Source organism: Ictidomys tridecemlineatus, chromosome 5 (assembly GCF_052094955.1).
Source record: "Ictidomys tridecemlineatus isolate mIctTri1 chromosome 5, mIctTri1.hap1, whole genome shotgun sequence".
NCBI classification, from domain to species: Eukaryota; Metazoa; Chordata; class Mammalia; order Rodentia; family Sciuridae; genus Ictidomys; species Ictidomys tridecemlineatus.
In genome coordinates this window covers 50,863,941-50,879,436 of record NC_135481.1, presented here as the reverse complement: position 1 = coordinate 50,879,436, position 15,496 = coordinate 50,863,941, and the positions used below count along the sequence as shown (strand labels likewise).

At 42.0% G+C, this 15,496-nt stretch overlaps 1 protein-coding gene across 2 annotated transcripts in view; it reads right to left on the bottom strand.

The window, feature by feature from the left end:
- The window catches only part of Samd4a (sterile alpha motif domain containing 4A), a 208,527-nt gene that overhangs the window by 88,895 nt on the left and 104,136 nt on the right, over positions 1-15,496 (bottom strand). For both annotated transcript variants that reach the window (XM_005337956.5, XM_021735057.3), the window contains exon 2: positions 304-822. In XM_005337956.5, the coding sequence (XP_005338013.1) occupies positions 304-822 (519 nt within the window). The remainder of the gene's footprint in view (positions 1-303; positions 823-15,496) is intronic.

Genomic DNA, 15,496 nt, shown 5'->3' with positions numbered 1-15,496 from the left:
TGAAAGGCATTTCTACTTGTGGAAAAGAATGTTTTCATCTTTCACCATTTATATTCTCTGTCTTATTTCTTTATTGATCGTCTGTAACCCAAATTTGGACAACCCATCACTTTTACCTGCTCAACATTTTCATTTCAAAGACCAACAAATATGGGGTCCAAAGAGCACTTTCCCACAGCCAATTCCCATCAGCCCTTCTCTCCCAGGGTTACAGGGTGCTCAGAGCAGACACTGTCAGCAGGACATGCCACACACAGCAAGTCACCAAACCAGAGAGCATTAAAGGACTTCCAGGGGACTTACTTGTACTTGTACTGGTTCCAATTGTGTTGATTGTGGTGGGGACGGATGAGGAGGAGTAGAGGGGCACATGGCCATTCTCACACCCCAGGCTTTTGTCCTGCCAGTTGGAGGCATTGATGCAAATCCCAGAGTCCCGAGAGTTCTGCCACCCGTTGAGCTTGTCATCAGAGTTCTGTCTTTGGTGATAGTAGTGCGTCTGCCCATAATCCACAGAGTCCGAGCGGCCTCGGCTCTGGCTGCCGAAGCTGGTGGAAGTGCGGTCCTCCAAGTGATTCAGCCACATGGCTAGAGCACTGCGGTCTTCCAATGAAGTGGCCGGATGTATCAACGCATAGGACAGCAGCTGTCTGCTCTCCTCAATGTGCTGGTTGTGTTCAATAGAGTGTGCCAGGATTTTGGGCAGCAGTTTCATATACTCTACTTTTGCGTCGAGGTTTCCTGGCTTCAGCAAAGGCAGGTGAGTTAACAGGAGGGAAATCACTTTATCCTTGGATTCTTGTTGCCATTGGTTAATGATTCCTGCAAAGGAAAATACACAGGGCAAATGAGCAAATACACTCACAATGACACTAAACACCATGCTCTAAATTTAGAGAATGTCTATGGATTAGAGCCCCAATCTATGCACCCTGGCTAAATTTTTGCAAAACAATCTGTGCATCAGATTGGTGAATAGACCTCAGCTCTCCAGGGGTCAGATACTTCAATGAAACACAGATCAAAAATTCTAAGATGTTTGGATGCTCGATCTCATTCTCATTCACATCTCCAAAGAGGTTATATAATGTTGGTCCAAACAAAATTTACAGCTGTTTTCCTTAGAAAATTCCTTAGAATTTTCCTTGAAAATTCTAGGCCCACCCCACAAATGGATGGGGGATAAATCTAAGAAAATCTCCATAGACAAGCCAGTAAAATCAAGCACCCCCATACCAGTGTCCTGGAGATGAAGGTTGCCTCTCTACCCCCAACTCTCTTGAGAAGAGGTTTTAACCCTGGCAAAGGGATTTTTGTAAAATAAGTAAAACTTCTGACATGGGGAAATCTATCAGGAAAAGAAAGGACTTCCTCATCTTGGTGCAGTAAGACTGCAGCTTTCTCATGAGAAACTGACTCAGAAAAACAACTATGGACTCAGAGTAGATGAGTCACAGATCCAAGACTCAGGTCTAGTGGCACCTCTGATCCCACATACTAAATAGATTATTTTTCTTTATGTGAAGGTCTGTTTGTTTCTATTGTGGTAAAATACACATAGTATTAACATTTTAAGTGTACAGCTCAGTGTCATTAAGTGCCTTCACAATGAAGTGTATCCATTTCCAGAAACTTCCATCTTCCCAAACTGAAACTCTGTTCCCATTAAACAATAACTTCATTCTCCCTTCTCCCCAGCCCTGGCAAACCACCATTCTATTCTGTATCCTGTCCTTATGAACCTGACTGCTCTAGGAACCTCAGACAAGTGCAATCACAGTGTTTGTCATTTGGACTGCCTTATTTTGCCAAGCACCGTGTCCTCAAGGTTCATCTATGTGAAGATCTGTTTCAAGCACACTCACAGGGATATCTCTTGTCCCCTCCCACTTGAGACATAAGCAACACACTCTGTCTTGATTGGCTTTTGAGCAGTGGCTTATTTTGGAAGCTGGGCAGTCCTGTGGGCTGTCACACAGTATATGCAGAGGTAGAAGGGGTTCACATACCCGTAAACTACAAATGCATTCACCTGTACTGAAAGGCCTCTTCAGATCTCTGGAAAGAATGTTTTCAAAGAAACTTACAGTGCTACAGTTGGGGTCTCGAATGTCTCCCAAAGGCTTATATGTTAAAGGCTTATCCCCATGATGCTATTGGGAGATGCTCGAAACCTTTAAGAGGTGGGTCCTAGTAGGATATTTTCTGGTCATTGGGGTTATGCCCTTGAAGGAGATAGTGTGACCCCATCCCTTTCTCCTCCTCTCTTTTTGTTTCTCAGCTGCCATAAGGTAAGCAGCTTCCTCTACCATTTGCTCTGGCCATGATATACTTCTTTGTCACATGTCCTAATGCAATGGGACCAACTGATTGTGGACCAGCAATTCCAAAACTGAAAGAAAAAATAAACCTTTCATATTTTTAAGTTGATTACCTTAGGTATTTAGTTACAGTGACAGAAAGGTCTCTAAAGGGGCATGGTCTTTGGAGTCTGGCAAATCTGGGCAGAAGTCCCAGAACTGCCACTTGGTTTGTGGTGGAAACTTAGTAAGTTATTTTGCCTGAGTTTCAACTGCCTTGTCAGTTGACCAACAACCTCTTCCCTCTTCATGCTCTTGGATTAAATGAGATAAAGTTTCAAAAGAATCAGTCAAGTACTTGAATTGGAAGAAATTCCTTCTACTTGTCTCTGCATTAGCCAGAACCACATTAGAGTGATGTAGGTGATTTGGAGACCAAGTTTTAAAAATAATTTAGAGAAAATAGACACCACCCAGGGGAAGTCATTAAAAATTATCAAAATTTTGGAAAGAGGTAGAAAATAAAGCTGGGTGCAGTGGCATGTGCCTATAATCCCAGTGGCTCAGGAGGCTGAGGCAGGAGAATCATGAGTTCAAAGCCATCCTCAGCAAAAGTGAGGCGCTGAGCAACTCTATGAGACCCTGTCTCTAAATAAAATAGAAAATAGGGCTGGGGATGTGGCTCAGTGGTCAAGTTTTCCCCTGAGTTAAATCCCCAGTATCAAAAATAAATAAACAAACAAACAAACAAACAAATAAATGACAGCATAAAAAAGAAAAGAAAAAGGTTAGGGAGACAGGAGGTATTGAGTGCATAATAATATGAAAAGATGCTCAACTCTTCAAATGGGGATTTCTTTAACTATTTGAAGTTGAAATCACCAAACTGAAGCAGGTGTGGGAAGTTAAGATAGGACATGGAGAAGAACTGAACTACTAGAACAATAAAAAGACTCAGAGGAGTCACCAGGAAAGAGTCCCGGATTTCTGTCTTGGTGGTTTGAATACTAAAGACAGATGATCTAGAGTAGCATTGTTCAATAGTACTACGATGTGAGCCATACACAGAATTTTAAACTTTCTAGTAACCACATTAAGAGTAAAAAGAATGAGCTAAAATTAATTTTAATGATATATTTGATTTAATCTAATATATCAAAATATTATCATTTCAATGTGTTTTACATGTAAAACTATGGAGCCATTTTACTCTCTTTTGCTTTATATTAAGTCTTTGAAATCCAGGGTATATTTTATCACTGACAGCACATATCAACTGAGTCCAACCATAATAGCAGTGCCCAGAAGCTTGGTGGCTACTGAACTGGCCAGCATAGGCTGGAGATATTGGATGGGAAGGCAGCCGGGAGGCACAGATGACCTCAGGAGGTCCCTCCCAGCTCCCTAGCTCTATATTTAGCTAATGGCCATTGGACACAGGACAACCCTCATGCATTCTACTAGGTACAGCCTCTTTTGTAAGCAGCTCTGGGAGATGGAATCAATTCTAATGTTCTCATGCATACCTTGTGTGCAAACACCAGGCATGTTTTAAATGCTTAAGATGAAGAAAAAATCTATTCTGTAAGCCCAAGTGTCTAAAGAGGTACTGGAGAGAAACAAAAGAGGCCAAGAGAAAGGTAAACATATTATAGGTCAACCATGATCAGAGGGAGCCAGAAAACGTGTACATTTAAAAATGAAATTTGGGAACAGCCTTTAATAAAAATGCACAAGGCTGAGGAACTTTCTAGCTTTCTGCTAGGTCATGTCTCTGTTTGGATATTTTACCTGTTCATAGAAGATCAGTCTGAAAAAAAAAATTAGGAACAAAAGCAGAATGTAAATAGGACTCAGAGTACAAATTAAGCATATAACTACTCCCTGCCAGGGATTAACCTGGGGTTCACAGGAGGAAAAAATACAGCAAAGAGGAAGGAAAATGAAAGACTGCTGGCCCTGGTCCCTTCTAGAATTGAAATGACTGTATTCTGGGGACAGGGATTGGATGGGCTGTGACATGGTCAGGAAGACAACTATTGCTTTTGTTTACTACTTCAGGAACATGAAAATAAAGTGGCCTGCTGAGGGCTAACCACACCTACTGGATCAAACCATTTCTGCTTTTGCTACAGCTGCCATTGCTGACTGCTAACAGCCTGAGTGTTTTTTATGTGTCAGGCACCCTTCTGCATCCTGTACATTTAATTACTCATTTTAATCCTCCCTGGAAGCTTGTGAGGAAGGTCCTATAACTAGCGTTATTTTACAGATGAGTACCAGAGGTGTAAATGGGGCAAATTACTTGGCCCAGGTCCCTGGGCTAGTGAAGTGGCAGAATGGAGGTAGGCAGATAAGCTTAAAACTACACAATGGCTATCGTGCTAGAGTGGTCTGGCCATAAGCTATATTTAAAGTGCACATATATGTAGTAGTTATAATAATATTAATATAAATATATTAATAGAGTATATGGTTCAGCAAAGGAGTTGGCCAGCCAAAGAAATGTAGGGAAAAAGCGCTACAGAGTTGATATAGATGATACTCTCTGTGGTTTTAAAATACGCCTGCAATTTCTTTGATATTCCTCTCTTTGAAAGGTAGAGTCTAATTTCCTGCCCTTTTTGTGCAGGCTGGATTCGGTGAGTTACTTCCAGTGAATATGACAGTGTGGAACTTCACAAGTCAGGTTATAAAAGGCACTGTGGCTTTCACCTGGCTCTCAGACTACCCACTGGGGAAAAGCCAGCCGCCATGTTGACAGACCATTCTAGCAACCCAGTGGGGAGGTCCTTCTGGTGAGGAATGGAGTATCCCAGCCAGCACCAGTCTTGCCAGCTATGCAAGGAGCCCTCATGGAGGCAGAATTTCTAGCCCACATACACCTTCAGATGACTGTGGTCCCAAACAACATTTTTGAGGGACCTTGAACCAGAATCACTCATGTTCCTCATCTGCAGAAACCGTGTGCAATTACATGTTTATTGTTTTAAGCTGTTCATTTGAGGGATTACTTAAGTGGCCAAAGATAACTAATACACTATCCAAGTACCCCACTAGGTAAAAGAAAGCTTAGCCATTTGGCTTTGAGTAGTTCTATCCTTCCAAGTCCTATTTCATTCTGAAATAGACCCAGGAAGTTAACCTGGTGCCACTAAGTAGTCACCTGGCTAAGCCTCCCTTGTCCCGATCATCCCCTCACCATCAGCCTTTGAACTTTGAGTTAGCTTCCCAGGCGCCTTTAGGGAAAGAGTGAAGGAATCAGAGACTTGAGGTATTTCCGGATTCGGTTGTGGTAGTTTTTCAGGGAAACTTACCAAATCATTTCTGATTATGATTTGGCTTCCTGTGAAGGCCTGCCTACAGGGAGAATATGTGCTGATTATACAAACTTGGAATATGTCTGGTCTCACTAATGATGGTTCCTTGAGGCAAATGAACAAGCCAGCATTGCAGGGTCCACCTCCCTGCCTTCTAGTGAGTATGAGTCAATCCCTCTGGATGAGCTCCCCTGGCACTGATGAATGTGGGCATCTTTACCTTCACACAGAGGCCAGATCCCACATGCAGGAACTGACTATGCTGGCTAGGTCCTGCCAGCTACCCACTGGCTTTTGTTATGGTTTGGATGTAAGGTGTCCCCCAGAAGCTCACATGTGAGACAGTGTGAGAAGGTTCAGAGGAGAAACGATTGGGTTGTAAGAGTCTTAACCCAATCAGTGATTTAATCCCTTGATAGGGATTAACAGTGGTAACTGAAGTAATAGGGTGTGGCTGGAGGAGGTGGGAATTAGGGCATGACTTCCAGTGGACTCTCTCTCTCTGCTTCCTGATGATCATGTGATATGTTTCCTTTCGCCACACACTCCACCATGATGTTCAGTCTCACCTCAAGCCCCAAGGAATGAAGCCTGCTATCTATGAATGGAGACCTCCAAACTGTGAGCCCTCAAACTTTTTCTCTTCTACAGTTGTGCTGGTCCTGTTATTTAGTCACAGCAGCAGAAAAGCTGACTAAAACAGCCTTCTTTATTATATCCACATTGCCTTCCAGACAGCAGGGAATCTTCACTGAGATTTATAGCCAACACATTCTCCCCATTGGGGAAGACCAGGAATCCTCATAATTTTCAAATAATTGATCCCTTCTGAGATGCAGTCTCAACTCTAGATGCTTCAGGTACTAGAGGCTTCTAAATTTAGTGCATCTCTACACAACTCACAAACACAACCATTGCCCACCCAAATATCACCCTATTCAGGAAGCAGCATGGAAAACTGAAGTCCCCAAACTGAGGTATGATGATGCCAACTCACCTCTATTACAGTCTCTGAATATTTCCTCTATTATTTTTCTGCCTACAGAGCTGGATGTTAAATGTGGGCAAAAGTTAATGATTTATAATCTGTAAACCAGTGACATAGAAATAATAAAAGAAAAATGTAAAGAGCTATAATTAAAGACCATGATGATTAGAGAAATGTCCCAATGATTCTTGGAGGGACAAAGTCTGTGTTTAAATACCAGGTCTGGTATTATTACTACACAATGGTATGTCAATGTTTAAGGGCTCCAGTTGTTAGTAAATTACCCTTAAATTGCTATTTTATTATATGCTTGTTTTCAGTTTAATAACATTTACCATAAAAGGGTTTCTTCACAAGTGCATTTAGGCAACTTGCTCATGCGAGAAATGGCTGGGAATTAAATGGACACACACAAGAACTACTGGTTAAATAAATGTGCTGAAAGGCAGAAACTAGTGGCTCTTAAATGGTTAATTACTCCTTGGCAGAATTTATACTACAAACTCAATCCTAGACACATTAGGTACCAGAGGATTCTAAATTTAGTGCAACTTTGCACAACTCAAAAATGGATGACAGCATCACATAGCAAGCATTTGGTAGGGATGTGAACTGATATAGGGCACCCAAAAAACCAGGGAGAAAAGTAGCCAATGCAACATGGCAAACACTGGGATTCTTATGTTGGCACTTGCACTTGCCTTCTGTCTCCCAAGGTACTCTTTTGAGCTGAGAGAAGATTTCCCATAGTTGGGCAAAGCCCTGCAAGTGAGGTGGATTAGATCAGTTGTGATAGGAGGGACCCAGTCAGTCAGAGTTACTGAGCTTATATAGCTACAAATGGTGCTTTGAACAGATATAAAGGATTAAAATGATATAAACCCTCTCCCTATGAAACTCAGAGGATGATTGCTGGCTTCAAAGATGCCCTCATTCATTCTCTCTTCCTAGTATTCACACTCTGAGTACTTTTCCTCCCACAGTGATCATGGCAGGTCTGTGTGACCAACAGAATGTGGTAGAGGTATTCTGATATTAGGTCATAAAAGGTACTGCAGCTTCTATGGGATGGGATTGTGGCTCAGTGGTAGAGTACTTGCTTAGCATGTGTGAAGCACTAGGTTCAATTCTAAGAACTGCATATAAATAAATAAAATAAAGGTATATTGAGAAGTTAAAAGAATAAAAACAAAAAAGGTACTGCAGATTCTACTTTCCTTTCTTTGTTCATTTGCTCTGGGAAAAATCAGCCAGACCAACTGTGAAGATGCTTAGGCATCCCATGTTGGGGGGGATTCAGTCTCCTGCTAACAGCCCAAACCAGCTTGCCAGCCACCTGATAGCTAGTCAATATCAGGACTACAACTTTGAGAGACTTTGAGCCTGAACTACCCAACTAGGCTGTCTCAAGTTCCTGATCCTCACCAAATGGAAGGTAATTATGTTATGCCAGAGCATTTTAGAGTAATTTGTTAACCAATACAAAGAGCTTCATGTGACTAGTAAAAAAAAAAAAAAAAAAAAAAGTTAAATGCTTCTGCTTCTTTGATTCCCCAGAAAAAACGGAGATCTATAAGTGAACTACATAGCTCATTATAAGCATTAGAGTCTTCTCTGAGAGCAGAAGGTCATCAGGTCATTCATGGGTACCTGACTATGCTCAAAGGACAAGAACCAGGTACCTCTGGCTGCAGCAGACACCTACAATAACGCATTTGCTATTCCAGAGTAACCTGGTCATCTCTTCAGTGGGGATTTCCATCTATAGTCACTTCCCCCCAGGTATGGTATAGATGGATGCTTCAGGAAGAGTTCCTTTGTTCCTGAGTGACCCAGACCATTTGGGAACTTGTTCTAAAATCTCAGCCAAAGGCCAAGTTAGGATTTAACTTCAGTTTCTGACCTCCTCCAGGCTGTGACTGACTATTGCAGGTCTGAAGCTACCCATTCACAGACAGCCCATTAAACAGGCTAGCTCCCCGAGTCATTGGCCTCTGAGCTGACCTCTGGCCTATGAATATGTGGATGACTCCTATATTTGTGCTTCCAGCCTAAATCTCTCCCAAGCCTGAGACCCACATGTTCAGCTGCATCTTCTACATCTCCAGTCAGAGTATCTCAAAGTCGATGTGGCCAAAGCCTACTTCTACTTTCACACTCACCAGATGGCCTCCTTTTCTCTTCTCCCCTATATCAAAAAATGACTTCTCTATCTTTCTAGTTGCTCAAGTTAGTTGAAACTTTGGAGTATTCTTGATGATTTTGTCTCATATCTCATATTTAATCTGTCAATAAATCCTGTGGGCTGAACCTTCAAAATGTATCCAGAATCTGACCACTTCTCACTCATGCTTCTGCATTCCAATCCCCTCCCACCACCAAAAGCCGATTGTCAATCAAAATGCTCATTTAAAAAAATCTTTTTTAATCTTTTAATACTAGAAGATAGGTCATGTGCCTTTCCTGATTGTTTCAGTGGCTGCCCATCTGTGATGTTTTTGACATGGTTTGAGCATGTTCTGCAAAGGTTTGTGTGCTGGAAGACTGGGCCCCACTGTGATGGTGTGGAAATGGCGGGACCCTTAAGAGGTGGGGCTGAGTGGGAGGTAATTAGGTCATGAGTCCACAGTCTTCAGAAGGAATTAATGCAGCTCTTGTGGAATCATTGCTAGTTCCCACAAGAGTAGGTGGTTACACAAAGAGTAAGCCTGGTCCCTGAATTTCTCTGGCTTTTTATGTCACCATGTGATCTCTTCTGGACAGGCTCCTGCCATGGTGATACCAAATACCATAAGGCTCTCACCTGAGGCTCAACTGATGGGGCCACCCAATCTAGGATTTTAATCTCTAAATCTGTGATCTAAATAAGCACTTTCATTTTTAAATTACCTAGCCCCAAGTGTTTGTTTTTTTTTTTTTTTTGGTTATTGTTGTTGTCTTTTTTTGTTTTTGTTTTTGTTTTTTTTACAGCAAGAGAAAATGGACTAATACACCACTTCATTCTAAGTAAAAGCCAAAGTCCTTATGATGGTCTATGAGTTCCTCTATGATCCAGCCCTATCCTACTACCATCCCTCTCATCTTGGCCCATCCTGGCTTCCTTTAACATGCATCACACTTGCCTGCCTCAGAATCTAGAACCTTGGCACTTGCTATTTCCTCTACCTGGAACCCTTTCCCCCCAATCCACATTTAGCACAGCTCCATATTTGCTCAAATTTCCTAGTGAGACCTTTTCTGTCCATACTATTTAAATTGCCCATCTCACCACTTCACCTTCTACTCCCTAATCCCCAGCCCTACCTTATTTTCTCCATAGCATTTGTCACTCTGTGACCTACTGAATTTTCAGCCTCTCTCCACCAGAATATAAATTCCATGGGGGTTGTGATGGTGTCTTCATTGCCTTGTGCATTAACATTTCTTTATTAATAACATTTTAACAGCTATACGATTGTCCCCTGGGCATTTATTTTGTCTGAGAGGGTTTGATAGACTTTTGGATTTCTTATTCAAAATGTTAGGTACTTCCTAGAAATTCTTTAAATGAAGACTGATAAATGAATGACCTACTAATAAAAATAGCTCCCATTATGTAAAACTAGTCACCTCTTTCTCACTGGTCTCTGCAGTATTCTGATTATGTTTAGCTTTCAAGTCAAATAGAAACAAGAATATGTAAAAAGAAAAAAAAATGATTAGCTCAATTTTCTAAATCTTTGCTACATTCCCCCGTCTCAATATTCTGTTTAAGATAGAAAATTCTGCTAGAAAACAAAAACATAATGGGTGCTTTTCTGATTGTAACTGACACCAATTAAAATAATCCTTATGATTCGAGAGGCTGAGACAGCAGAATTAAATGCTTCTAATACAACTCTTTTGCAAACATCTGCTGAATAGAAGAAAGCCGGTACCATTAGGGTTGTGTTAAGACTGTTGCATGTCTAAATTTTAAGGGCACTAAGTGATTATGTTTTAATAAAACCTCCAAGGAATGGATCTCCTAACACTCATGCAAATTAAAGATGAAAAAAATCATTACCTTACTCAACATAAGACACTTCCCTTGTAAACCATACTTGCTCATTTTTTTTAAACACCAAAAAACTTTCAGAGAGACCATGAATGTTCTAAAGGCAGAAAGATTTCTTACTAATCTTCACCCTCATGCTCCCAGATCACTAGTGCCAAACCCCCACACACCACAAAGTGATGCTCCAGTAGTTTCTTAAAATAATGAATTAGTAGTCCTCGTGCTGAGCTTGCCCAGGAGAAAACCATGCTAGAAAGGCCTGGATCTAGTAGTACTTAGAATTAGATCGTGTACCACCAGAAGCTCTAGAAATGAGAGACTCTGGAGCCGACATGGTCTAGGTAGCCTAATTTCAATATGATGTATTAATGACAAACTCCAAGGCCCCAATCCCCAGTATTATCCAGATAGAGTAACTGGGGAAGCATCTTGAGAGGACTGTACACAGGTCACATCACAAAAGAATAGTTCATGCTTGATCTGAGGGGCTGAACTGAACAACAGCTGTTTCACACGACAGGTTTATAAACCTCATCAAGTCTGGGAAGGGTCAGAGTGAACAAGTTCCACCCCTGACAACAGGCAGCCAGCCATTCTGTATCTTTAAATGATTCTGGACTGTTAAGTCACTGGGTTCCACACTTTCTAAAATAAATGAGAAAGTTGCTCAACAATTTATAGATAAAATTTCCCACCATGAAGCTGGAAATCCAAAGGATAAGTGTGAATATAAGAGCCCCAGGGTGTGTTATGTAACTATGTAAATATTGTCACCAAGGAATAGCACTTATATATATCCCCCAAAATATGCATGGTAGGGATGTTGATAGTGAAATCTATGTATTACTCATTTAGGTATAAAATCTGAAAGAGAGGCACAAGTTACTCTATGGAGGAGAGAATGAACAATTTTGATGAGGCAGGATATTCCAATCCTTGATCACAAATTAACTTGTACTATATTTGAAAAGAAAGGCCTGGATAACTACAAGGACAGAGTTAGGTGACCCTGGCATACACCCAATGGCATGCTCTTGTCCTCCTCAGGCATAGTCCTGTAGAGGGAGTTAGAGGCACACCTCCCTTCCTAGTTCTGCTCCGTTGGCCAGCTCTGGGAATTTATGCAAAGGTAAGTGGCAAATGGCAGCTCATTTTCACCTGTTGTTTATGTACCAAACTTGTTTTCAGGGTAGTAGGTCTGTTGATGCAATCAGAGTAAGATTTTTTTTTTTCAGATGTTTTGTGAAGGGTACTTATTTTCTAATGCTGAATTCCATCAGCAGTGGGTAGCAAGGACAATAGAAAGGATGATGGGGCCATTTTCCTTTTTCTGGGCATCCTGCCAGAGGTTAATATCTGGATCAGAATCAGGAAGACTGATGAGATGAGGACCTCTGGCTTAGCTGACTTGGTGGCAATGCCACAGAGGAAGACAAGAGCTCTGAGCCCATAGGTGTAATGTCTATGGACAAGAGCCTCTGGCTCATCCTTCCTGAACCTCCAGCATGCTGTCTAGAATTCTACAGCAAAGGAAGACACCAAAACTGTGAGCAGAAAAGGCAGAGAAAGGGAGAAAGAACAGAGGGTGCAGAAAAGCAGACCCAGGGACAAGAAGGCCTACACTGTGCTGCAAGCTGCACCAAGAATCCAGAGAGAGGACAGACCTGGCTGGAAGGGGCCCCTTCCTGAGACAGTGAACAGCCCCTCTAGGTCCAGAGAGTTTAGAAACTTTCTCACCTTTACCCCCAAGATTGTGGGGGGGGGCAGGGAGTATGAATCAGTGAGGTGAAAGACAATGCTAACCTCTAGCCACACTAGTTCCAAGCTGGGAGTGACAGCAGTGGTCTGTTGTTTCATTTTGTTTTAATCTAGCTTTCCCACCATGGTGGTACACTTATTAGTCTATCAGATATTTAGCTTCAATCCTTATCAAAGTATATGGGCTGGTGCTAGGATGTCCTTTTCAATGGGTGCCATAGACAGCCACTGGGAAGGTTTTGTACCCATAAAAATGACTTCATGTTCCATGGGGGCTCACTCCTATAAGGTGACAGGGATAGGAAGGTAACTCCAGAGGTCCAAGGCGCTGTGTCACTAAGTGTGGAAGACAGGTACACTTGGGAACTTGTTAGAACTTCAAATTCTGCTACTGAACCAGTACTTCCGCAAACTCTCTAGGTGATTCAGATCCAAGCTCAAGTTTGAGAACAACTGGTAGAAGAAAATCATTGGCCTCCAATGTCCAGCTTTGAGATGACCAAAAAGCAAGACTGATGCAAAACCAGATGGGAAAAATGATTTCTTACCAAGAGTAGGGCTGGGAGGAGTCAATCCAAAGAGTGCCTAGGACCTATTTTTAAGAGGAAGTTGTTGGACTTAAAACAAACAAGCAAGCAAATGTCATAATATTTCTAGGAGGCTGATCACTCAAGATTTCTATTCATAGCAGTAAGGAAACTATGATTTGACCCACTTGGGTTTTGAGAGTGCCATAAGAACAATTAGGTCTGATCAAGCCTGGGGTGGCTCATGAACAAGATGAGGTGAGAATTTCAGTGCTGAAATATCTTTTCCTTAGACTCCCACCCTCACAAACCAGCCCTACACGGTCCCCACCGTGCTGTGCTGGTCCCAGAAGGAGGATTGAGATGGGCCTGCAGAAGCCCAAAGAAACCTGGACATTAGAGACAGAACATTACCTCTAAATGGTTGCTCCGGAGAGCTGTTTGGTGAAGTGTCAACTCACTGGTCTGTTGATGAACCACAGGACGTGCAGCAACAGGAGCAAAATTCTCTTGGTTAGAGGACCATAATATTTTGCTGAGTTTGCAGGGGAGGGCACAGACGCTGTACAGATTATGTGGAGCTGAACACATTACAGTTGAACCAGATGTTAGGTGAAAAAGTTGTGAGTTGATGGAATTATCACACAAGAGATTGCTCCATCTCCTCCCTCTCCACTTTGTCCTCCTCCTTTTCTTCCCTCCTCTGGTGTCTGCTGGGCACAGCTTGTCATTATTGAGTGTCTGCCTGGGCATTGTGATGTCAGAGGCCTGCCCCCACAGAGAGCCATGCTGAGAAGGGTCAAGCAGCCCAGCCCTGTTGAGGGACATGTGACTCTGGGACAGAGTCTCCTGACACTGTGCTTCCTCTATTTTCCTGATAACATCTTACATCTCAAACATTTCCTGAACTCAATGTCCTCCCTGCCCAAACCAATATGGTACTTAGGGGACACTGAGGCACACAAAAACTTGCCCAAGGTCATGCACCAACACCCTGGTACTGCCATGAACAGTGCCAGAGCTCCTGATCACTTGTCCACACCAGTCCAGAGGACCCGGCTGCCTTTTATAGAAAGTTTCCACACACCTTCTATTCCTAACCTTGATCACAAGCATCGCTGGTCCACATGCTTCGGCAGCACCAGCAGACAGTGTGTCAGAGACTTAGTAAGTTGCCCCATTTAGGACCATGAGCACAACTTGTTTGCACTGGAAATGAATTAACTAAATTCTAGATATTCTTTGGGGGCTGTTTTTTGTTTGTTTGTTTGTTTGTTTTTGTTTTTGTTTTGTTTTTTTCAAACACTGCTAACTAAATACAGACTGAGACATCGAGAAATCCAACTTAGATTCTTCAAGAAAAATCAGTATCTCACCACATATAGCACTTCCTGGTATTTCCCAAGATGCCAAGAACACCAAAAATCTATCCTTTTGGAGCTGGAAGAATATTTTGTTCGTAACTGTCTGTGGTGAGGGAAGGAGATATCTTTTTGTTTTGTTTTTATTTCATAAGCTAACATTTACAGTCATGGTGCTGAGGAAGTGGAAAATAACTTAAAAATGAAATGTGTATATGAACGTGTATATGAATGCCTTGACCTTGAAGCCCAAAGTGGGTAGGAACTTTGGAGAAAAAGGAAGCAAGCCCCTTGGAATAAGACAGGAAGATGAAGAACAGGCATATAACCTTTAGTACAAGGCCTGCTTCACTAATCATGGAACAGATTCCAGTACCTAAATAAAGCCCAGAAAGCACACATATTAGAAGACCTGGTTCATTTATAAAATAACTGATGGGCCAACAGTGGGAGCAATCAATAGCCACTGAGGTAACTTGATCTTCAAACCTAACATAAGTACCTTTCAACCATGTAGTAAATAAAATAAAACTTCATTGTAAAAGAGCCCCAACTGTCCCCCCATGTGATCTGCTTTTGCTGCCTCCTCATGTGACTGGCCTCCCAATTTAGCGCGTAACCAACTCCCAATGACCTGTAATAACACTATTCCCAAATTAGAGCTCTCAATTTGACTTGGCTTTGGTCCCTCCCTCAAAGCAAAATAAAGCATCCCTTTTCTTTTTTTCACATTCATAATACTCTCCTTTTTGAGTTGCCAACTCAAACCCTGCTTCAGTCAAATTGAGCCCTCCTTGTATTTTTTTTTTTTCTGGTTAGTCAAAGAGCCTGATGGAAAAACACCAGGAGACAAAAACAAAAACAAAATCAGACAAAAATTCCAAGTAAGTGACATTCAGCTGGAAAAGCTATGATTCACATGCAAATAAAAAATCTCCCTGAATTCACTGTTATATGACGCAAACCCCTGGCTTGGACATAAAAAGGGCAGAATGAAATCACCCACAATTAAACTACTCTGGAATACTGGAATCTCTGGCGAGGCCTTCCCAGCTAATGATAAGAAAACCCCAAATGGTAACATAATGAGGCTAAGTGAGTGGGAACCCAGGGCATCCCCATCTCAGCTGACCTTCAGCCCTCAAACTCCCCCAATCCAACATCCTCCACCTCTGTCCACACCTTCACCTAGACTCAGCATGACCT